The sequence below is a fragment of the Prunus dulcis genome, chromosome 1 (genome assembly GCF_902201215.1).
Source record: "Prunus dulcis chromosome 1, ALMONDv2, whole genome shotgun sequence".
Taxonomy (NCBI): domain Eukaryota; kingdom Viridiplantae; phylum Streptophyta; class Magnoliopsida; order Rosales; family Rosaceae; genus Prunus; species Prunus dulcis.
This window is the reverse complement of record NC_047650.1, coordinates 15,011,224-15,035,637: the sequence shown is the minus strand read 5'-3', so window position 1 is coordinate 15,035,637 and position 24,414 is coordinate 15,011,224. Positions and strand designations below refer to the sequence as shown.

General features: G+C 35.3%; 2 protein-coding genes and 1 long non-coding RNA gene across 5 annotated transcripts; 2 read left to right on the top strand and 1 right to left on the bottom strand.

Moving 5' to 3' along the window:
• The first annotated feature begins 1,758 nt into the window (after positions 1-1,758).
• On the top strand, positions 1,759-4,565 carry LOC117614946 (golgin candidate 5-like). Its single transcript, XM_034343889.1, has 5 exons — positions 1,759-1,932; positions 2,581-2,655; positions 2,806-2,920; positions 3,647-4,052; positions 4,146-4,565. Exons 1-4 carry the CDS (start codon positions 1,759-1,761, stop codon positions 3,880-3,882), a joined length of 600 nt encoding a protein of 199 aa, XP_034199780.1. The 3' UTR covers positions 3,883-4,052; positions 4,146-4,565.
• Positions 4,566-5,682: 1,117 nt separating this feature from the next.
• LOC117614774 lies at positions 5,683-8,305 on the bottom strand. Of its 3 annotated transcripts, none has more exons than XR_004583913.1 (9): positions 8,161-8,305; positions 7,439-7,513; positions 7,174-7,288; positions 6,930-6,991; positions 6,788-6,835; positions 6,637-6,714; positions 6,277-6,381; positions 6,059-6,145; positions 5,683-5,887 (listed from the first exon to the last, which is right to left on the bottom strand). It is a non-coding gene; the product is annotated as an uncharacterized LOC117614774 (long non-coding RNA). The 3 variants fall into 3 exon arrangements; XR_004583915.1 differs by having other exon boundaries at positions 6,788-6,830; XR_004583914.1 differs by having other exon boundaries at positions 7,174-7,549; positions 8,161-8,175.
• Positions 8,306-9,938: 1,633 nt separating this feature from the next.
• Positions 9,939-11,737, top strand: LOC117615750 (amino acid transporter AVT1I-like). The gene is made up of 3 exons (XM_034344890.1): positions 9,939-10,065; positions 10,293-10,903; positions 11,219-11,737. Exons 2-3 carry the CDS (start codon positions 10,301-10,303, stop codon positions 11,735-11,737), a joined length of 1,122 nt encoding a protein of 373 aa, XP_034200781.1. The 5' UTR covers positions 9,939-10,065; positions 10,293-10,300.
• The last annotated feature ends 12,677 nt before the right edge of the window (positions 11,738-24,414 follow it).

Sequence of the window (24,414 nt, the reverse complement as noted above, 5' to 3'; positions counted from 1 at the left end):
AGATACAAGCGATGAGGCAAATGTCATGATTATCGGAAAAGCAGCGGAGCAATTATTTGGAATTTCTTGCTATTAGTTGGTAGTTGAAAAAGGTTTTACAAACCAAGAAGAATTCCCATATGCAATTCTTCAAGTCAGAGTCCAGTACAAACTTTTTCAGCTGCGATTTGAAGCAATTAAAAATGATTTGAACATAAGTGATCTTTTGATTCAAGTTGTGTTTGACAACATTGAGCCACTGCTCGAATCAGGCTCCAACCCATCTCATCAAGCATTAGTTCAATATGAAAAGAAGGACACACCTGGCCAAATATTAACATCCACTCTGCCACCGCTCTCAAAAGAAACTTTAACTACACCACTTACTGCTTCATCCACCTCTTCACCAAACGAACATATGTCCACCTCAAAGAAAAAGGCAAGAATTGTTATGAAAAAAAGGCCTTTCAGTTATCTCATCCAAACACATACAAAATTTAAAACTTAAGAATTTATATGACAATTCACTTCTTGATATCAATAATTACATATCAATTAATATATATACTCTTTTTTTCTTTTTTTCTTTTTTTCTTTTTTTTTTTGGCATGTATCCAAGGCACATTACAATTGAGAAGAAAACTGACAATTCATGTTGTAAAAGCTCCAGAGAAAGATATATCAGATTGTGATGATGCCCTGCTCATTTCTCTTAAACCCAAGATCGTATCAGGTAATGTGGGAATCACCATTTCTGCCCCAAAAAAGGAGTACGCATTATTTCACCCAAATTTCCTTTATTTAACTCAAATTCAAAACATATCAATAGTTTTCCCTTTTTTTAAAAAAAAAAAAATTTCATGTAAAATTTGTCTGTTTGGTTATTTGTGTTTGTGCATGCTGAGTTTACAACATCACTTTTGGATTTCTCTAGCAAGCAATTACGCTCATAACCGTTTCTAACAAAATCGCTTTTATTTTATTTATTTTTTATTTTTATAAACAAGTTCTTTTCTAGCAAAAGGCAGCCCTAGGCCCCAAATCCAACTCTAGCGTACGAAGTCCAACCTTGGTAAGGCATGGGACCCACCAGTTTGGGCAAGCCCACGAGCAAATTTGGACTGGGCTGTTGCCCGAAGGCTGCTGACGTTAGTTGTGACGTCACGCTGACAAACAGCAATGGGAAGAAGCCACGTGGTGCTTACCAGACGCTCCGATTGAATTTTTTCCAGAAATCCAATGGCAAAAAATTTGAAATTAAAAAAAAAAAAACCAAAAAATTATGGATTTTTTCCCTATAAATACCTAACAATTTTATTCACTTTCCACACCAAATCTTCAAACTCTTCTCCTTCCAATATTTTTTTACTTTCCACTCACATTTTTTTACTACTTTCCATTTGTATCAAAAAAATAAATGTCCTCCATCATTGAAGCCGGAGGTGCGTGGACAACTCAGGAAGATATTGTGTTGTGTGAATGTTGGGTAAAAGTTGGTCATTGCACGATGATGGGCAATGATATGAAGTGGAGAAAAATTCATGGAGAATTTTGTGAAATGTCGGTTTGCCTCAGACGAAAATGGCCTTGGCTAGTAGGTGGAAAATTTTGAATAAAGAGTTAGGGAAATGGAGAGATGCATTGGCAAAATCTTACCGACGAGAGAAAATATTTAGGGAAATAGCTTAAAATGCCACCTTTTTTATAATTTTAACTAAAAATACCATCCCTTCCCAATTTTTTTACAACTACCACCTATAAATACATTTTTATTGTGGAATGACTGTACCCATTTCAGTTTTTCAGAAATTGGGTTTCAACTCTCTTGGCTCTATCTCTCTCTTCAGCCCTTCTCTCTCCCTCGTGCAACTCTCTCTCTCTCCGAAGCAATCGTCTTTCTCCCTCAGCGGTGGCTATTCATCCAAGCTTAACTCCACGGTTCACATCCACGAGGTACTGTTCATCTTCCTTGTCTTTGAAATTTGGGGTTTTTGTGAATTTGGTTTATGGTGTATGGATTTGTAAGAAATTGATTTAGGGTTTCTTCGAAATTGGTTTTGGGTCTCAATTCTTTGTGCCCAAGTACTAATTAATACCAATCATGGAGAATTGTCACTGAATGAAGCATCCGTGGAGAATTGTTGGATGAAAATATCTTTGCTATATTCATGCTACTTCCTTTTGCGGGTGGTTTATGTTGAGTTAATATTTAAATTTTAAAATGCATTCTTTTTTCAATTTTGATTTCAACGTTTTCTTCAAAATTGTTTGTGTGTAAATGCAAAATAAAGGCATAGATTCTAATTGGACTATTCATTTTGCCCAAAAGCATTCCTGATGCTTGATCTTTGTCAGTGTAACAATCATGTTATGGAATTATAAGTTTGCACATACAATTTGATGGTTGTCTAATTATATGTTTCATGTTTTGGAAAATTTCTGGTATTTCTTGAAACCAACCATGGTTGACTAGTTCACATTCTCATTATCAATTTTTTTTTTTCTTTCCCAATTTGCTTTATCAGCCATATAGTATTGTGATTTTAATAATTATTTTTCTTATAGATGTTCACATATTAACTGGTGAAAATAATTGAACAGAGAAAATCCAATGATGCAGAAGTCGAGTCACTGCGAGAGGAATACCATCAAAGGATTGCAACACTTGAAAGGAAGGTAGGTCTTCTTATAAAGTCTTGTTTATAATCGTGCTTGGATTGATCTAGGTGTTATATGTGCCCGTTGTGTTTTTGATGAAATTGGTACTTGCCTATTTTTAATTCAGCTCCTGATAATTGGAGGGGCTATGCCAACTTATGATTGCAGGTGTATGCTCTTACAAAGGAAAAGGACACGCTTCGGCGGGAGCAGAATAAGAAAAGTGATGCAGCTGCTCTTCTGAAGGAAAAGGATGAAATAATTAATCAAGTTATGGCTGAAGGTCTCTTTCTGTCCTTGTCTGTCTCTGTTTCTCTTAAAAAGCTCAATATGTTCTACATATTTTGTGCCTCATAGTGAATTTCAACGTAGCCAATGTTCTATTGTTGGTTCTTATAATTGAATTTGAATTGAATCTGATTCGGTATTTTGTTTAAAGAATGGCGTGGTTCAGTGGGAAAGTCTCTTTGGGGAACTTCCCCGATCTCGCCGGGGCCGTGAATAAGCTCCAGGAGAGCGTCAAGAACATCGAGAAGAATTTCGATAGCGCCCTTGGGTTCGAAGAAAAAGAGAAGGCCGAATCCGGTAATGAAGGTACTTCTCAAGCTCACACATTGTTCATATGTATCTCCGTCTCTTTTTTTTTTTTTTTGGGTGGTATTTTTGTTAATGATAATTATAGTATTGATTACTTGGTAGAGAATGAGCTACATTTTATGCTTCATGAAGTAAAATGGCTGAGCAACTCAAATTTGGTTTACACAACCAAGGCAAAAGGAAAATACTAATTTTGGAGCTTATATATAGTGGTTATATAAGTTGCAGTTTCCTTTACTTGTAAATCATGATTTCCTTAGCGTATTTAATTGCATTGTGTTTCTCGTTTCGGGTAGAACAGAGTTTTCAATGATAGGATTTATTTGGAGAAAAGGAATTCTGGTAGTTATGCTGTGTTCTCTATTTTTGCATGAAAGTTGAAAGTAAGATGTCCCCTCTATATGTGTGACAGCTTCAGGATTATGGCCTTCGTCTACTGAATGGAAATTGCTATTTGATCCTGTTATATCTTTTATGGGACAAACAAATGAGGGAAGTAGTGTTGATTCATCACAGAAAGCTGAGTCTTCAGAGCATCCGCCAAAGGTTGACAAATCATCAGGGGAATCTGAATCTCCACAAAAACTCTCTACTGTTGAGGCAAAGGAAGGGGTCAAAACAGAAACTTTACAACACTCTTCAACTTAACAGATGGCTGATAAGGAGGAAACTGAAGTTGTCAAGGAAGAAACAGATGATAAGCATGCTGCGACAGTGGAGGAAACAGAGACTGTGGTAGCAGAGCCTGAAAAATCTGAATCTGAATCTGAAAAATAGAAAATCTATATGTTGGGGGTTTTCTGGCTAGCTAAAAATTTGTGAGAAATGATGAATCCATTGATTGCAGCCTATTTAATGTTTAATACCTTCATTAAAAAAAGGTTGTTGACAGTGCTTTGACTATCTTGCAGATTATAATGGCAAAACTAGCAGGTGGCCCTAGTGAGAGAGATCAGCATGCAGGGATGGATGAGGACTAATTTTGTGTGTATGACAATTGACTATCTTTGCTTGTATTGCTCTATGTTAGGGATCTTTTGTTCCATTTTAGTAACAATTTTGTTTAGGAGAAAAAGAAACATATTGCAGTTCATGCTTTGTAAATGCCACTATTATGTTATGATGGACACGTGGTATGCCCTTGTTGGGTAGGTTTTGGATTGAAACCATGGTCGAGTGCTTGAGCCATGTTTAGTATGAAGCTTGAATGGATTTTCTTTTCTGTTGTATTTGGCCCTTGTCTTTTCAAGCATGCCAAAAATCATCCTAGTTTTGTAATATGTGGTTTGTGTCCAATTAATTTACTGTGGACCTTGCATTTTTGTACCCAATATTTGATAGCTGCCTTTTTTGAACGAAGATTCATTGAGGGAGAGAATTACTTTCCTTTTGAATATGAATCGATGTGCAACTCCAACTATCATTTCAAAGGTCAACATCAATTCATGCTAATATAAGGATGGATAACAATTGTCGTGTCCATGAGATTTGAATTCAGGATTACTTTTCAACGAAGTGGAGACTCTGTTATTAGACCAAATGGCCATTGACATACGATATAATAGCAATATTAGGCCAATACATGTACACTATAGAGGCAATATTAAGGCAATATAACCACAATACGATAGCAATAGTATTACAATATCACCTATAAAAATATAATTATTGTCCACTTATTGCTGATTTTTCACATGTTCAGAAATTTTGTTCTCTCTTAGCTCAATCGGCTCTCTCTCTCTCTGGCACATCTCTCTCTCTCTCTCTTTGGTATCTGTCTATCGCAGCTCTCTATCTCTCTCTTGGCTCTCTCTCTCTCTCTCTCTCTCTAGTGCAACTCTCTCTTTGCTCTCTTTCTGTAGCGCAGCTCTCTCTCTGTCTCTCTCTAGCTTCGTTCTGCCTCTTTCTCCCCTTATTCGCTCTCTGTCGTTTTATTCATACCTTCCTTTTTTTGTAAATTATTTTTTAGTTGTTATTATTTTTTAAAATAATTTCTTACAATGTCTTACGATGCAATTATGATGCACATGACTGCCTGTTTTTGAAAGGCATGTTGTTTCTTTCTCCTCCTCGTCTTATTTTTGAATGCAATATGGCCCAAACCGTAAACCCATTGATGAGCCGTAGTCAATATACATACACTAGAGAGGCAATATTAGGGCAATATAATGGCAATACGATAGCAATAGCATTACAATATACATGCAATACGATGGCAATATGCATACAATATGTATACAATACACAGGCAATATTAGTACAATACACATGCAATAGGACAGCAATATTAAGTCAATCTACATACAATACACACACATCCATTACAGACTACAATTTAGACATGGAAAATAAATCGCCCCCGAACCCTAACAATACTATCCCAAGAAGCAAAAATTATTTCTTTCATAAAACTTGACAATTCAATTGTTATTACATAGTCAACCAATCTTTACTCTATTACATACATACTTCCTACCTATAATTATAAATAATGGAGAGCTCACAAATTCTACTAATTTGATCTTAACTTCATCAATTTGTTCTTCGTTGTATGAGTTAGCTCTCCCTTCTTGCACATTTTCCAAGTTGTTCTGTTCTCCTCCCGTGTAGCAATATCAGCAACAACAGGTTATCTACAGATCTGAAATCATAACTGCAGATGATTCTCAATTAACAAAGAGGAAAACCATTTTCTTTTATAACTTTGGTTCTGAAATATATAACAAAATGCAAAGACCTTTGCTTCTGAAAAGGAGCAAAAGTTTGTCAACCAATTCATAGTAAAAACGAAGAAACTAGTGAACCTAACCAGAGAAATGCTAACCTGCAAAACCAACTCCAATACTTTAACCACATCATTAATACTTGAGATTTTCTTCTCATGGATTATGATTAGAGGATTTTCCAATTCCTATCAGCACATACACAAGTTTGAAGATAATCATCATCAAGCAAAAAGGGACTTGAGGTGCTGCTAACTTTAACAAGCAGCCCTCTAACAGTTTCAAGACATAGTTATCACTGAGTCAAACTAAAACTTACACATTTCTGATTGTTCTGGTTGGTGATGAAATAAGGGGATATGTAGCCCCTGTCTAGCTTCATTCCCTCAACAACCTCCAACTCATTGTCCAATGTTTTCCCATCCTGCAGAAATTAACATAGTATGAAGCTTACATGTTTTGGGTATCATTTGGGAATAAAAAACTAAAATAAAATTATTTGCCCTCCAATATATTTCTGTAAAAATTTCATAAGACCCATACATACCTCACTTTAAAACAACAATAAAAAGAAGCTGATATCATCCAGATTTCAGCCCTTGCAATATGGTAACTACACTAAGTTGCCTATGACAAATCTGCTGACTAGAAACAGACATAGGCAAATAAAATCACATACCCATCAGCACAGCCACTGTCCAGGTCGTGATGAGATACAAGCCAATAGACGACCACAACCAAATTGCTCTTCAATATGCTGGTCAAGAGTTGTCTTTATCAAACGAAATCAGAGAACCACAATTTTAAAGATTCTAACATAAATGAATTACCTGAAGTTTAGTAATCAACCCTTTCTTCTCTTCTTCAAACTCTCTGATCTAGTATTCAGAGAAAAAAAAAATATAAGAATACCTAGCAGTGAAAGGATTAAAGAATGACAAAATCAGACAATGAATAAACCGGCTAGCATACCTGAGCCCTTAATTTCCTAATCTGTCCTTCTTGAGCAGCCTGCTTTTTTGAAAGCTCTTCAGCTGGTACATAAAAATGCAAAAATGAAGGAATTTCCATAATTATTGATATGATTGCATAAAGAAACCCTCCTTGCATCCACAATAGAACATTGGCTACGTTGAAATTCACTATGAGGCACAAAATATGTAGAACATATTGAGCTTCTCAAGAGAAACAGAGACAGACAGGGACAGAAAGAGACCTTCAGCCATAACTTGATTAATTATTTCATCCTTTTCCTTCAGAAGAGCAGCTGCATCACTTTTCTTATTCTGCTCCCGCCAAAGCGTGTCCCTTTCCTTTGTAAGAGCATACACCTGCAATCATAAGTTGGCATAGCCCCTCCAATTATCAGGAGCTGAATTAAAAATAGGCAAGTACCAATTTCATCAAAAACATAACGGGCACATATAACACCTAGATCAATCCAAGCACGATTATAAACAAGACTTTATGAGAAGACCTACCTTCCTTTCAAGTGTTGCAACCCTTTGATGGTATTCCTATCGCAGTGACTCGACTTCTGCATCATTGGATTTTCTCTGTTCAATTATTTTCACCAGTTAATATGTGAACATCTATAAGAAAAATGATTATTAAAATCACAATACTATATGGCTGATAAAGCAAATTGGAAAAGAAAAAAAAATTGATAATGAGAATGTGAACTAGTCAACCATGGTTGGTTTCAAGAAATACTAGAAATTTTCCAAAACATGAAACATATAATTAGACAACCATCAAATTGTATGTGCAAACTTATAATTCCATAACATGATTGTTACACTGACAAAGATCAAGCATCAGGAATGCTTTTGGGCAAAATGAATAGTCCAATTAGAATCTATGCCTTTATTTTGCATTTACACACAAACAATTTTGAAGAAAATGTTGAAATCAAAATTGAAAAAAGAATGCATTTTAAAATTTAAATATTAACTCAACATAAACCCCCCGCAAGAGGAAGTAGCATGAATATAGCAAAGATATTTTCATCCAACAATTCTCCACAGATGCTTCATTCAGTGACAATTCTACATGATTGGTATTAATTAGTACTTGGGCACAAAGAATTGAGACCCAAAACCAATTTCGAAGAAACCCCTAAATCAATTTCTTACAAATCCATACACCATAAACCAAATTCACAAAAACCCCAAATTTCAAAGACAAGGAAGATGAACAGTACCTCGTGGATGTGAACCGTAGAGTTAAGCTTGGATGAATAGCCACCGCTGAGGGAGAAAGACGATTGCTTCAGAGAGAGAGAGAGAGAGTTACACGAGGGAGAGAGAAGGGCTGAAGAGAGAGATAGAGCCAAGAGAGTTGAGAGAGAACCCAATTTCTGAAAAACTAAAATGGGTACAATCATTCCACAATAAAAATGTATTTATAGGTGGTAGTTGTAAAAAAATTGGGAAGGGATGGTATTTTTAGTTAAAATTATAAAAAAAGTGGCATTTTAAGCTATTTCCCAAAAAAAAACCCAGACAGACCTTAAGCCTTATTGCAAGAATGGGCAGTGTAAGAGAGCCATTAAAGTTTGAATTTTTAATACAAAACAACATTGGTAATGTTGAAAACTAGGTGGTAATTGGCCAAGTTTTGGTTTCTCGGTGCATATTAAAAGCTTTATTCTTTAAAAAATAATAATTAAATTTTAATTTGAATTGTTTAATATAAAAGCATACCGAGAATGTTGACAACTAAAGGTGGGAGTTATTATTATGAGTTGTAATATTTTATTGTGAACTTAAAAAGTGCATTGAGGACTTACAAGTGTATTAGAAACTTGAGTAAGTGTAATATTTTATTGATTTGAGTTCTGATTAGCTTTGTTTCTATTATATTTAATTCAACAGTCACCAAAGCAGACCAAGAATGGTGAGGACTAACCCAAATCATTGACCATCTACCTAAATGTAACGAAAATTGATTGTGTTACTATGAAAAATGTGACTATTGCCCCCCCTTTTTTTTTTTTTGTTTTTTTGTTTTTTGTTTTTTTGTTTTTTTTGTTTGTGAATATAGGTACGTTGACAGCACAAGGTAATGATCACCATCATCAACAAACTAGCTAGGTTCCAATAAAAAAAAAAAACTAGCTAGGTTAACCTTAGCGTTACCACCAACCATTCAGCTGTCAAAACCCCCACCATCATCAAGACCTTGCCAGTGAAGTAAAACATTGCACCTACGGTTCAACCAATAAGTTGTTTCTTCTCTCCAAATTTTTATAAGCCAAAAAGAAGAATGGAAACCTGCAAATGAATGAAAAATCTACTACTCAATATCAAAAGGCCCACGCAAATGTCTTTTATAAGTCAAGTGATTAAGACTATTCACTTTTGTTTTCATTTCCTTTCTTTGTCATGTCGACCGATTCTCCTCTCCTCAAATATCGGTAGTATTCAAATAAAAATTTTGATTAAAAAGAGCATAAGTAAGGAATATCCACCATTTTCATTGGCAGGACAAGAACTACTTAATGTATTAAATTTGAGGACTCTCGATTTTCCACAGTTGAAGAGCCAACAAGCCTAAAAATGTGCTGCAGAAATTAATTAATTAAAATACATAAGTGAACCTGTGTGTATGTATATATAAATAAATGACATGCCCCATATATATCATGTCTAGAATTTAAAATATAGTCAAGTAAGATTCGATTTTTTATGCCGGATCATAGGATAATATACAATACTTCTCCTGTTCCACGAGTATGCACTCATCCATTTATATATATACATATAGTTGCTTTGGCAATATCTTCAACTTTGAAAAAAATAATAAACAAAGAAGTCTTCTAAGAATACACATATCACATGTTCTTTCTAATTTAAGCTCTCAAGAGTTACTTTAAACTTTCAGCAGATCACAAACCCTTTTCTCTCTCTCTCTCTCTCTCTCTCTGTCTCTCTCTCTCTCTCTCCAATGGATGCTGCTGATGCGCTTGATCGATCATCGTTGACCTTTCCTCTAGTGTGTGATGAAAGGCAACAATATGAGGAAGTAGAGGCAATTGACTGTGATCACCAAACTAAAACAACCTCTGTTTTGAAAACTTGTTTCAATGGACTCAATGCCCTATCTGGTACTTCTCCTTGTTTTATACCATTGTTTTAACGTAGTATTGTTTTTTGTCTGGTATTCTAGCATTTCTTCTCACTAGCTATCGACAATTGCTTCAACATTTCACTTATTCATGAAAATCCAAAAATATATATGTATGTATGAATGTGTAGGCAGCTGAACCTCATCTTGAGACTGTAAAATATCAAATGAATGAGCCAAAATTTTCTCTTTTTAATTTGGTTTCAGGAGTTGGGATGCTATCAGTTCCTTATGCACTCTCATCAGGAGGGTGGCTAAGCTTGATACTTCTTTTTGTAATTGCTGTTGCTGCCTTTTACTCAGGCTTGTTAATTCAAAGATGCATGGATATAGATTCTACTATAAGAACTTATCCTGACATTGGTGAACATGCATTTGGGAAAAAGGGAAAAATAGTTCTGTCAATTTTCATGAACACAGAACTCTACTTAGTTGCGACATCTTTCCTAATTCTGGAAGGAGATAACCTACACAACTTATTTCCAAAAATGAAATTGGAAGTGGCTGGATTAACAATTAGTGGGAAGAAGTGCTTTACAATACTTGGTGGACTTATTGTTCTGCCAACTGTGTGGTTTGATAGCCTCAGCCTTCTTTCTTATGTCTCTGCAAGTGGGGTTTTTTCATCTGTTATCATTATTGGTTCAATTTTGTGGACTGCTGTTTTTGATGGAATTGGATTTCACCAAGAGGGATCGGTACCGCTTAATTGGAGTGGAATCCCTACTGCTGTTAGCTTATATGCCTTCTGCTATTGTGCGCATCCAGTGTTCCCGACGCTCTACAAATCAATGAAAAACAAACGTCAGTTCCCGAATGTAAGTACAAAATGTGAGCTTGATATACATTGTTGGCCGATTTCCTAACATCTGAAGTTTTGGAAACAAGTTATGGCTAACCTAGTAGGATAGCCTTCTTTGCAAGAGGTCCTAAATGCCTCTCTCCCTCCATCTGTTTATCTACTTAGGCCTACTCGCACGAGAGGGTCTAAACTAGATATACATTGTTTGCTTACGATGGTATCAATTGTTGATGTTACCATATGTATATCTTACTCGTTAAAGATAAATGAGTTTTAGCGTATGCATGCTTTGGTGCTTACTAATTTTCAATCTGTTGTTTCTTTGCTGCAGGTCCTCCTCGTGTGCTTTATTTTATGCACCCTTGGTTATGCATCAATGGCAGTTTTAGGGTACTTAATGTTCGGGTCAACAGTCGAATCACAGATAACTTTAAACCTCCCAACTGAAGAACTTAGCTCAAAAATCGCAATATGGACCACCCTTATCAATCCAGTATCCAAATATGCTTTAATGGTTACACCAATCCTAAATACTGCCCAAAATTGGTTTCCAAGTTGCTGCAAAAAAAGTCGAAGCTTCCGCCTATTTCTCAGCACTTCCTTGGTAACCAGCAGTGTTATAGTAGCTTTGGCTATACCTTTTTTTGCTTATCTCATGTCTCTGGTTGGTGCATTTTTTAGTGTCACAGCTTCACTTATAATACCATGCCTTTGCTACCTTAAAATTTCAGGTACTTATCGAAATCTCGGATGCGAAATGTTGATTATAGGGTGTATAATTTTGATGGGAGTTGTAGTTGCCATAGTTGGTACTTACACATCTCTACAACAAATAATAGAGCATTTGTAAATTAATGTACCGGCTTCTTTTTTTTTTTTTTTTTGACAATGTATTAATTCCTTGCTGAGGTTTATGTTAATCCGCATAGTATGTTAAAGAAATAGATAATCAGAGATGGAGAGCTTTATCAAAGTTGAAATTTCAAACTAAATATTCCTGCTTCTAACTTTCGACCTCACCAACTTTTGGCTATTTATGATAAAAACTCAGTTTCTTTCCTCTTAACTTTTGATTTACTTACGATTTCTTATGTGCTCATCTCAACTTCCACTCTATCCATTTTTGGACCAAATTAAGGTTAAGAAATAAATAAAGTCTTCCAAAATATAGGATTTCGTTAGTAACTGTGGGAGCATATATTTTCATCTCCAATCAGGGCACGCCACGTGGAAAAGAAGATTATCTCTTAAATTAATTAATTAAACCAGTTTATCTGGCTAGTTAATTAATTGGGATAAATATCTTAATTAATATGATATTATCTTTATTTAAAGAGATAATATCATTAATTAAAATATTATCCTAATAAAGAGAAGATAATATCATTTAATTCAGATATTATCTTCTTAAGAGATAATATATTTAATTCGGATATTATCAAAGCCGACTCGATCCCTACGAAACCCTAGCCCCGAGGCTCCTATAAATAGACGACTTCATTCATCATTCAAGGTACTTCAAAAAACCTACTCCTAATACCCAAAGCTCTCTCTCCCTCTCCACTCTCCATATTTTCTCCACACGGCTTCGGCCACCACACACGGCTCCGGCCACCCGGTTCACACCATACATACAACTCCGTACCCTTTGCTTAGCTATTGTTTTCCTACAAACACTCGAACTAACTTAGGCATCGGAGGGCCTTTGGCCAACAACCCCCCGGGTGTGGTCTATTTACTCCAGTCTTTTTTACAGGAATCGAGGAAGAGAGAGAAGGAAGATCGAAGGTTGAAGGATCCAGAAACGAATATTCTTCCGTGAGAATATTTGCACAAACAGTAACCTTGAAACCTAATACCGTTTTTCCAGTCCTCATTTTACCAAACAGTCTTCTCACCATTTCCTTCAACCACTTCATCAATGAAAATTAGCTAATCACCTACTGCTTCGAAATCTTTTGAAAAAAAAAAAAAGATACCAAACACATGTTTTGTATAATATTTGCGTAATTTTGTAAAAGAATTACTAAGCCAAAAGTGAAGGAGAAAGATATGGCAAGATCATTTCTCTCTCCGTCGTGTCAAACCCTGAGCTAAGCTAAAAGTAAGGATAAGATTTTTGAGGAATAGATAAAACATTGCTTTGAAAAATGAAATAAGTTCAATTAAACAGCAAATGTGTGACACGCGATACAAAGCATAAGAGTTTAGATTTCATATTCCCCACCTCTGTCTCGATCTTTTGGACTACAGGGGTTCAAGAAATTTGTGGTCACCCACCATTAGATGTTAATTTAACGGTTCAAAAAAGTTTCTTAAAAAGAGTGCAAGAGTGAATGAACCGTTGAATTTACATTCAACGGTGAGTGACCATAAATCTCTTGGACCCCTGTAGTTTAAGAAATTGGGACCGTTCCCCACCTATTTGTGGCAAACAATTGTGATGAATTCGTATTAAAAAAAAAGAGAGGAAATTATTGTTTCATTTGGGCGGAAATAGTAACAACCTAAGGACTACAGTTACAGTGCGTTTGGATGAAGAAATTTAAACGTACAAAGGATTTCATAAATGACAGAATTTAAAATAAAGGAAATTAATGTTCTAGAATTTGTAAAGTTTCTTGTTTGGGTGATGGATTTAAAACACAGAATTTAACCTTTATTTGTAAAGTTATTTTTTTTAAAAACTCAATCCCACTTGAGATTTTAGAAATGACAACTTTTAGATAGAATTTAAAGTTGGGATTTATGATCTCTAAATTTGTACGTTTTTTTATTTAAACACGGGAATTGGTTAATGTCAATTTAGAAATTCTGAGTTTTGTCCCTAAATTTATTTCCCTCATCCAAATGCACCGTTAGCGCCTAAGGACTACATATTTCAATAACTAGAAGCAAATGCAAGTGAGAGTACAGTTTTGGGATCATTGCTATTACCGAACTTATAATATATTTCAACTTTAAAGAGATGTTTCGGTTATTAAAAAATAAACCCATACAAGTAAAATACTCTAGACAATAACTGTAACGACCCGATCCTAAAATTAATAGTTAATTATTAATTTATTCTAGTAAAAGACCATTATACCCCTAGAATGTTTTATTAGGTTTTAAGTTGACTTTTTAACCAGGAAGGAATTTGAGGATTTGGGTGGTACCATTGGGTAAAGCTCGACAATACGAGTTCATAGACATGCGGCACGCCCAATTCCGAGTTGTAACGAAGTAGAAAAGGTCTAGAAACGAAAAGGACGTAATGGAAATTTTCAAATTGTTACTGTAGCAAACAGTACCGCCACAGTACTGTTGCTACAGTATCTGGCTGTTTTAAAAATTTCCTTTTTTCTTCTTTTTTTTTTTTTTTTCCTCTCCTTCCTCTTCTTATTGGAGAACAGCAGCCCCTCCCCTTTGTTACTGTTCATCCGAACAGTTTTTGGGCCGCCATCTCCTCCTCCGGCCACCCCAAGAGACGGCATGGGTACCAAAAGAACCAGCACGTTGTCCTCTACTAGCCTCACATCTCAGCCGCTGCCAACTACCGTCTGGATTGCCGGAAAAAGCAAGAAATTGGCCGGTTTTTACCCAAAATCTCCATCGTTGGTTTAGGGGATTCCGACCAACAATTGCTTTAATCTAGGTATGATTTTTCAACCTCTCGAGCTGTTCTTGCTGCTAGTTGTGTTGGTTAGGGGAAATTTCTGAGTTTCGGAGGGTAAATAAGCGATTGAAAATCTACCAGTTTTCGACCTCTGATTCTGGCCATTTTCGGCATGTTTTTGGGGTAGGCCCAAGAATAAAAGTTGTTCCAAATAGGGTGTTACACCTAGGATAGGAGTTTGGGCTGGCGGTTTGGAGTATTTCTGGTCGCCGAAAATTGATGAAGCCACCCACGCGCTATCGGCATGTGGGCAGTATGGTGGCCTAGCATTGTGTAAAGGATTCCTCACGAGCATGTAGGTACTCGCGGATTTCAGTTCGGATAATATTTGGACCCCAAACAGATTTTTCTTAGTGTGCGATTTCCGGGTTCGATACATTTGAGCAGTTATATTGTGGTCATTTTCTGGTATGTTGTCCTAGGTAATTCTAGGATCGTATAGGAGTCGACGGATTGTAAAACAGAGTCTCGGATACTCCAGAAATGCCAACCCTAAGGCTAGGTTTACAGTAACCGTCCTATAGTGCGATCGTGACCAATCCGACCGTTCGATTGAGACCAAACTCACGGGACATGTGTCCTAGGCATATTAGAACCTTTAGGGACTTCTAGATTTGCGAGGGAGGATTGCGGCTTGGATAGAAGGGGTTTCTCTGAGACCTGCGATGGGGGATTGCGTCTCGGATAGAAGAGGGTATCTCGGAGACCTGCGAGTGGGGGATTGCGGCTCGGATAGAAGCGGTATCTCCGAGGCCTGCGAGGAGTTGAATAGATGGTTATTTATAGGTTGTGTCCTGGATAGAAGCGGTATCTCTGACGCCTGCGAGGAGTTGAATAGATGGTTATGTATAGGTTGCGGTCCGGATAGAAGTGATATCTTTCAGGCCTGCGAGGAGGGTATTGACAGTATTAATGGAGTTGACGGATCATGAATTAGAGGTACGCCTAGGTGGAGCGAATTTCAGTTATAAGATATTCTTAAACTAAAATAAAGGATTCTAGTGTACGACATACTTATATTCAGTGCGTGACTTTTATGAGTTTAGGAAAGAACAACGTATGGCTTGATCCCTCAGTAAGAGTACGTAGGCAGCCTAGTGTTACAAGGTGCAGCCACGAGGTCAAGTAATAAAAGGTCGTCCAGTTAAGTTATTATGAAATCTAACACTGTTCTGAGGATGTTCTAAGATTGTGATTTGAATGTTGTTAGTAGAGTGTTTTATTCAATTTAGTGAGGCCTGAGGCCATAATGAGATGATGTTTGATTATTTGTTATAATTTGTTACATGCTGGCAGTTGGGTTGTATTTATTTTATGTTTGTTTGACAGGTGGAAGTTTTGGGGAAATGTTCATTTTATAGGGGAGACTCTGCCTAATTTTTGGTAGAAGTCGAGTTTGGAATTCTTTGGATTTGGTTTAGAAGGGCTTTTTGGTCATTTGTGCTCGACACCCGCCAGGTGTTGGACACGCACAGAGTTCGACTCGGATTCCAAAGTGAAATTTGAGTCGGGTCGTTTCAATAACCCATATTTTATTACATTTAAATAAACCCAATTTTGAATTAGATGCCAAAGTGTTGGTGTATTATGACATGTGTAACAATATTTGTATATTTAATATATCCAACATATCTAGATACTTTATAATTTTCCTACAGAACAATTAGTGGACATACCTACTATAATAGTATATAAAGGCAAGACATTTTACCTAAAGGTATAAAATACCATAGGTACATTTCATAAATTACCTAGTACGTACATTTAGATGTTGTAAAACATCAATCGACACTATAGGTACATAAATACTCTTTAGAAAGGTACATTATGATTGTATAAGTACATTATTTACATGTAGTTTGTATAGATAAATTATTAATTTACCTACATTATTTATATTAAAAATAAGCAAAATATAGGTACATTATTTATCACAGAAAAAATAGGTGCATTTTTGAATATGGGTAATAGGTACATTACTACATTATCCTGTTAGATAGACAATTCAAAGAATTAAAAAATTTATATTAGGTACATTATCCTGTTATTTTATAATAGGTACAATTTTCATTAAAAAAAAATAAAATAGGAACGTTAATTAGATGATAAATAATTTGTGTAAGGCAATAGGAATATTTGTGTGTGCATTATTTACTAGACGTGTCAAACAGGTCTAGCCGGCTCAGTAAAACATGAGTACAACTCATTTAAATGTGGTACGGCATAGCCCAAGTACAATTATTGGTGGGTCGTGCTAGGCATGACATGAAAGCTTGGGATGTGTTGGGATAAAAAATTAAAGCCTAATGAACTAGGTTGGCCCGCATCCCTAAATGAGTTGTTCTTGGCCCGTAGCCCGCTCTAAGCCCAACACAAACCCACTTTATTAATTAATTTTCTTTTGTTTTTGTAAGGTCCACTGTCTAATTCTAATTGAAAAAAGGGCCAAATAACCTATAACAGAAATAAAAGTCCATTGTCTTTTAGTAAATGTAGGTTTTAGCCATAAAAAAAACTTTTACTTTTGAAAAAAGCCAAAACTTTTTCAAAAAAAACAGAAAAATCTCTCAACTTTCAAACAAAAGACATGCAAATGTAAAGGATTCCTTAGGAAATCCAAAAATAAATAAGGGTAATTTTGTCCATTTTGGTTTCTTTTAAAAAATTTCTCTCTCCTTTGGCTTTTTCCAAAGTCTCCCTTGTCTTTTTTGTTTTCATACATATAAATTGTAATTTTTAAATTTATTAATGAAGTGGACTGGTTTCAGTTTTCATTAGTATATTATGACTGTTTTTGCCAAGATCTAGGTAGTTCTTGCATGTCTTTTTTTATTTTTTTATTTTCTATATACCAAATACCAATGCATATTAAATGAGTATTGCTAATACTTGTAAACATGCACGAGATTTGTAGTTTCTCATTATTTTGTCTATTGCAAAAGAATCATTGTTTGGATTATAATGTCATTTCCCTTGTTTACAATGTATTTTTTTGTATTAATTCAATTTGCTTACATGAAATTTCAAGTAAAATGGGCCAAGCACGGGCTGGTCTCAAGCACAGCCCCACGGCCTGTGACGAAATGGACTTAGGCTTTGGGCCATGAGGTTCACTATTTTAAAAAATAGACTAAGCTGGCACGACAAGACCAGAAAAAATGAATGGCCCGGCCCGTTTTACACGGCTATTACTTACCCCCAAAAAATAAAAAAATTGTGACTGCATTAATATATAGACACAATGTTTAATACTCATGTGGGATTGTACGTGCCAAATATTTTTAAATTTTAAAAAATTGATGTGTGAGTAGCCAAATTTGTAAAAAACTGCAAATTTAGGAGGAAAGAAATCAACACGCTATGATAAAAAATTAATTTAGGAGGAAATGAAGAAATTGAAGATGTTTAGAGACCATTTATGATAAAAACGCTATAAATTAATTATATCTCTCTAGGATTTTTTTAAAATAAAAAAACCTCTTTAGGTTCACGAAGCTATCACGTTAATTACCATGCATATCAATTTTGTGCATGGCATTAGATTCTGTTGTAATCCTAATTATCAAGAGAAGAGTACTCCATGTGATAACGTGATTCCTTAATCCGAGCCTTCTTTGTCGTGCCCCCGTAATATGGGTCATACATGCCATGCAAAATTAATAGTCCAAATACTCTGCAGTTTTTACACATTATTTTGGTCTTCAGCACCAGTCGAGTGTTATTTAAATACTCCACCGTTTGAAATCTCCTTCAACTCTTGGTTTATCTTTGCGCTGGTTACTTCTCTGGTTCTATTTGCTTTTGATTCTTATAGTGAATTTTAGGGATTTTACTTTAACAACTTATTATTTACACTTCGTTTAGGGCTAGAAAGGTCCCCGTACATTAAGCACCATAAATTGTATTGTTTGATACCCCAGCCGTAAATTGTTATAAGCATACAGTAACTCACTAACAAAAGCCATTATACATAATTGGGCTATCAACTCATGAACTTTTTGCTAAAAAATTAAGGAATTATCAACCAACTCATGAACTTGTTGGGACAGAGCTTGCGAATCTTTTCGCTTGCAAATCTAAGAGACAAGCTGTGCAGACTGAGCTTGAACTGTAACTCCTACATTGCGCTAGCCCATCAACATGATTGTTTCCTGTATATCTGCCTCTGGAGCCACTTTGGTATCCATACATTATTTTTTTAGATAAATGTATCATTATGCTATTCAAGTATACTGAATAACGGTCATTATTTAGAAATTCTAGCTGATTAAAACACTTATGCCCCATATAAAGAGCGATAGAGCCTCCAAAGGCGGCATGCACAAAATGGAAGAATAATAAAAGACTCAGATGAATCATTGTTGGTTTTGATAAAAACATCTCAAATATATTAGACTTGGATTCAATTTAATACTTGAAACAAAACTGAAGTGATGAACATGCTTTATATACGGTGAATTTATACATGGCAGAATTTTTTTTTTTTGAGGATCTTTTTTATAGAAAGGGGCGATAGTATACTAAACTCACACACACTACACTGGACGCCCTTTTAAGCATTTCACCACTTCATCCCTTTCTTCAATCTGTGCTTTTATGGTATCTTCCAAGCAATCCCGTTGGGGGAGTTCAATTGGAACAACCGAGTGCGTTCCGGAAATATAAGAGCTCATCACCTCCTTTTTAACTACAAGCTTTATCATGTCAAAAATACAAGTGATCATCAGGTAAGTAAACTCAAAAATACAAGCTTCAGCATATATATATATTGAAAATTTTATTTTCACGTTTATATATATATATATATATATCATATATATAATTTTCTCCTCATCATTTGTTGTCTGATAAATTATATATATACCTAACTATTTTGACACACATGATTTTGTAACAGGATAACTGGACAAGCTCACTCACTACTATATTTTACAATTTGCGCGACGAAGAGCATTTGGTCATGCAAAGTACATTTAAGTCGCACAAATTTCAGCCCGGCAAAAACTTCGTGGCCCAGAATCTGTCGGGCAAAGATCGTGAAGAAAGACTTTGTGCAACCAAGTTTTTTAATTGGTCGCGAAAAACTGAGCGACGGATAACCTTCGTTGCACAAAAAGTTTAGGGACGACACAATTGTTCGTCTCTCAAACCTTTGCGCGATGACAGCATGTTCGTTGCGAGTACACAGCGCAACGGTTTATATTCGTGTGACGAAGTTGTCTTAGTCGTGAGACGAAAACTTTTGTAACGCAAAAATAAAAAATATATTTTTTAAATTTAGTTTTACGTTTTTGTATTTTGTAAAAACATGAATTGGCGGGACGAAAAGAGTTTCGTCGAGCAAAATAAAATATTTTTTATCTAAATTAAATTTTATGTTTAAAAAAAAATAATTAAGGGGGGGTGTATTCAATTAAGATTTTAAAAGAGTTTAAAAGAGTTTAAAAGTTTGGGTATATTCAATTTAGATTTTAAAAGAGTTTGTAAAAGTTTGGGTATATTCAATTCAGATTTCAATTGATATTAAAAAAAAATACATCGAAATCTAGGTGTATTCAATTATGACCTTTTTAAAAATAAAACAAAATTTAGGTGTATTCAAAAAGTAATTTATTTTGAAGGAATTAATAAGTTGACCGATTTCGTTAGAAATTAAAATGATAAGTATAAATACAAAAGACCCTGACAAATCTTATGTCAACCCTAGAAACTTTGAACGTGCTCTACGCTTTCCAGTCCTTGAACGTGTGTGCTTGTCAAGTGAAGGTAAAAAATCTCCTCTTTTCACGTTTTCATATATGGATGGATCATATAACGTAGCATATATGAACAAATCTCCTCTTTCATATATGAACAGTAGCATATATGTGTATCATATAACGTGTAGGGATGGCAACGGGTCGGGTAGGGGCCGGGTATGACAATACCATCCCCATCCCCTCTCTCCATCCCCGCCCCCATCCCCGTTTATTAGGTTTCGGGGAATCCCCGTCCCCCTCCCCGTCCTCGTCGGGGGACTATCCCCCATACCCGCCCTGAATCCCCGATTTTTTTGCATAAAAAATATTTATCATACATTTTAACATTAAGTTTCATATTAACTTATCATTCAACATATCCAAATTAACTATAAAGTTCAACTCAACTAGTTAAAATCACATCAATATGAAATTCCATAGAAAATTAGGAAGAATTAGGAGAGGGAAGTTAACTTAAGGTTAAACATAAATATTATAATTATATATTTATTTATTTAAATATAAACATATATATTTTCGGGCCGGGTTCGGGGACGGGGACGCCAATACCATCCCCTCCCCATACCCGTCGGGGATTTTTCAAGTTCGGGGATCCTCGTATCCGGTACCAATTTAGACCCAAAATCTCCCCCCGTTAGGGTCGGGGACCCGACAAGGACCCGCTCCTACGGGGATTTTTGCCATCCCTAATAACGTGTGTGTTTGTCAATCTGTTCGACCAAAGCCCTCTTCATCAATCTATAATCATCGAACAGTAGCATATATCATATAGCGCGTGTGCTTGTCAAGGGTTGCTGTTATTATTATTATTTTTGGTTGCTGTTATTATTTATTTTTTTTTTTAGTTTCTGTTTTTTTTTTTTTTTTAGTTTCTATGCATCATATCATATATAGATGATAGCCTTCTTCATCGATCTATAGTCATCTTTTTTTTGTTTTTGTTTTTGGGTACAATATCTATGTATATCTAGTCTATGCCAAAACAAAAAGGAAAAAATTATCTTCATATCTATGTATATATATGTGGAGAGATGTTATGAATGACGGGAGTCAAAGATGAGCAATAGATGCCCTTTTTTTTTAAATTTTCTTTGGATGTATATGGTTTGAGCATTCTTTACAAAATGTTTTTGTAAAGGTACTTTTCTCTTTTGAAAATCTAGAAAAATGATAAACAGCCCCAAAAGAAAAAGAAAAAAAGAAAAAAACATTTTAGAACTCTAATAAACTCTTTTAAAATCCATAATAAAACTCTAACAAACACCATTAAAATCAATCTAGGAATTCAATCAAACTCTATGTGGAGTTTATTGAAATCAATTGAAATATGTTGAACTCTATAAACTTTATAACAACATTTAACTCTTTTAAAATCTTAATTGAATACACCACCCTAAATTTTATTTTTTTGTTGTTGTTGTAATAAAATGAAATTGCAATAAAAAAATGTAATGAAGAGAAAATTTTTAATTATAAAATAATATAAATGTATAGTACAAGAGAAATGTTTAAAATGTAATTAAGAAAGTAAAAAACTAATCAAACAATGTTCCAAAATCTACTTGGTCGTCTGGCAAATGCGGCTCGGAGGTCTGGAGATTGTCGACAAGGGCAAAGGTGTGGTGGCCATGCTCGGGTTGGAGGGGCTTGGAGGTCGATGAGGGACCAAAATGCTGGATTGGAATGCTGGATCGAGCGAGGGACTCTAGAAGCACAGACAACTGACCCTTAAGCTCGGCCACCGTTGCTGTCAAAACAGTCACCTGACTGTTTGACTGCGACGATGAACGGAGTCTAGGTTCCCGCCGCCGGGCATTCTCCATCCACTACTACAAAAAGTGAAAAAGACGACCAGAAAACAACGACGGTCTAAGTGAAAACCGTCGTGGTTTTTAAAAAGACGACGGTTCTAAAAACACCGTCGTGTAATACCACCTTAGACAACTAAAAATGGAGATTCAAATGGCTGTTCAAAAACAACGACGTACCTAATTAAACAACCGACGTCTATTTGAAACAGATTTCCGCAGAGTAAAATCAAAGCCAACAAAGAACGGCAGAAGTTATGAATCGACCGGCGTAGAAAGTAAAGACGACGATTTCAATAAAAGCCGCCGTTTTTACTCATAAAATAACACGACGAGGTTTTCGTATAAGACGCCGTATAATTACAAACAAATCCACGACTTTAAAATACAAAATATCGCCGTATTAAATTAATTTACAACGACGGAAAATATAAATATATCGACGTCATTCTCGTATAGTTCTACGACGTTATCTTTAAATCGTACTATAAAATTTAACGTCGTATTTATTCATTTTATACGTCGTACATTTAATTTAAACCGTCGTCTTAATAAGAATTTTTGTTAACAATTTTTTTCTTTGATTTTCTTATCCTACGTCGGTAGATCTACTTAATGACAAGAATTGAAATAACCACGACGGTTTATATAGAAAACCGCCGACATAACCAGATTTTTCTGAGATCCCAAGGGTTACGAAATCTTACCAGATGGAACTCTGTTCCACATCATAATCTTAACAGATGACACAGATTTGCAATCAGAGAGACAATTTTTTGGAAGTTGATGATGTGTGTGCTTTTGTGTATCTACAAATATTATACCTAACGTCGTTGCAAATTTGCAATCAGAGAGACAATTTTCAACGACGGTTATATTATACCTAACGACGTTTAAAAAAAAATCAACGTCGCTCAACAAATATATTACGTCGTCTTAGTCTTACTTAAGACGACGAAAAACGACGACAGTAATACAAAAACAGTCGTTGTTTTTATATTCTTATTTTTTTAAATCTGTCATCCAAAAAAGAAAATTTACATATTCCAGAACATTAATTTCCTTCATTTTAAATTTCTTTGATTTTCAGATTTCTTCATTCCAGCACATCTGATCTTCAGATTTCCCTGAGAAGCGAACTTTCCTTCGACAGCGAGTGGAGGCCAGGCTTGCATCTCTTTTGATGGAAAGCAAGGAGTATTCAGAAGCACTAAGTGTCCTATCAGGCTTGATCAAGGAAGTGAGAAGGCTAGTTGACAAGCTTCTTCTTGTGGACATAGATTTGATGCGAGTAAGCTCAATTTCTCTTTGAGAAAGACATCCAAATTATTGTCTTTGAGATGTGAGAGACAGTGTCTCTGAGAGAGGAAGAACCTGGAACCCTAAATGTAAACCGAAAATGAATGAAAGCGACAAATTTATAGAATAAATTTTTAAAACCAACGGCGGTCCTTACAAAAAAAACCGCCGTTTAAATTGTAAAATCAACGTCGGTATGACCGACGTATATTACATAAATCCACGTCGGTAAATTAATAAAAACGACGTGTTAAATAATCTACCATGACGCGAGTTATTACTTATGTACTTTAATTTTTGAGTTTACTACGACGGTACCTACAACACTACGGTCGTATTTATTTACCACGTCCGAAGTTAAATTTACCGTCGTATTTTTTAATTTATACGTCGTAGTTATATGTAACCGCCGTATTATTTTTTTGAAATGGTTTTATATGTAAGCAACTTTTCGTCTACCTGACTTACACATGCACTGTTTCCAAACCCGATTAAAAATTTCAATCTCCCAGAGAAAACTTTTCGTCTTTTTTCCTTGTTAGAGCACTGTCAGAGTATTTCATCGTCTTCCTCTCGTCTTCTTCGTCGTCTCTGAACTTAAAGATCGATCGTCTTCCTCTTGCTTTCATTGCACGCAATAGGTAAGCTTTCATTTTCACTATTTTGGTTACTGTTTTGCATGCTCATACGTTTTTTTTTTGAAAAATCTTTTTACCTTTTTTCTGGCCAAAATCATTTTACTTCTTTCCAAGTTTGATAAAATATACAGACAAAGAGGGAAAGTTTCCAACTTTGAAGACAACTACCTCAACTAAATAAGACGACGGTAGCTTCTTATTTACGTGGTTAAATATGTAGACCACGACGGTTCGTCAGTCGTTCTAGCGTCGTCTGAAAATTGACAAAGTTGTTTTTAAAATTATAGTCTTTTTTTTATTTGCTTGTTTAATTGCAGGTTTGATTTCTCTGAACAATGGTTTTTGTTTTTCCCTAATTTGATAAA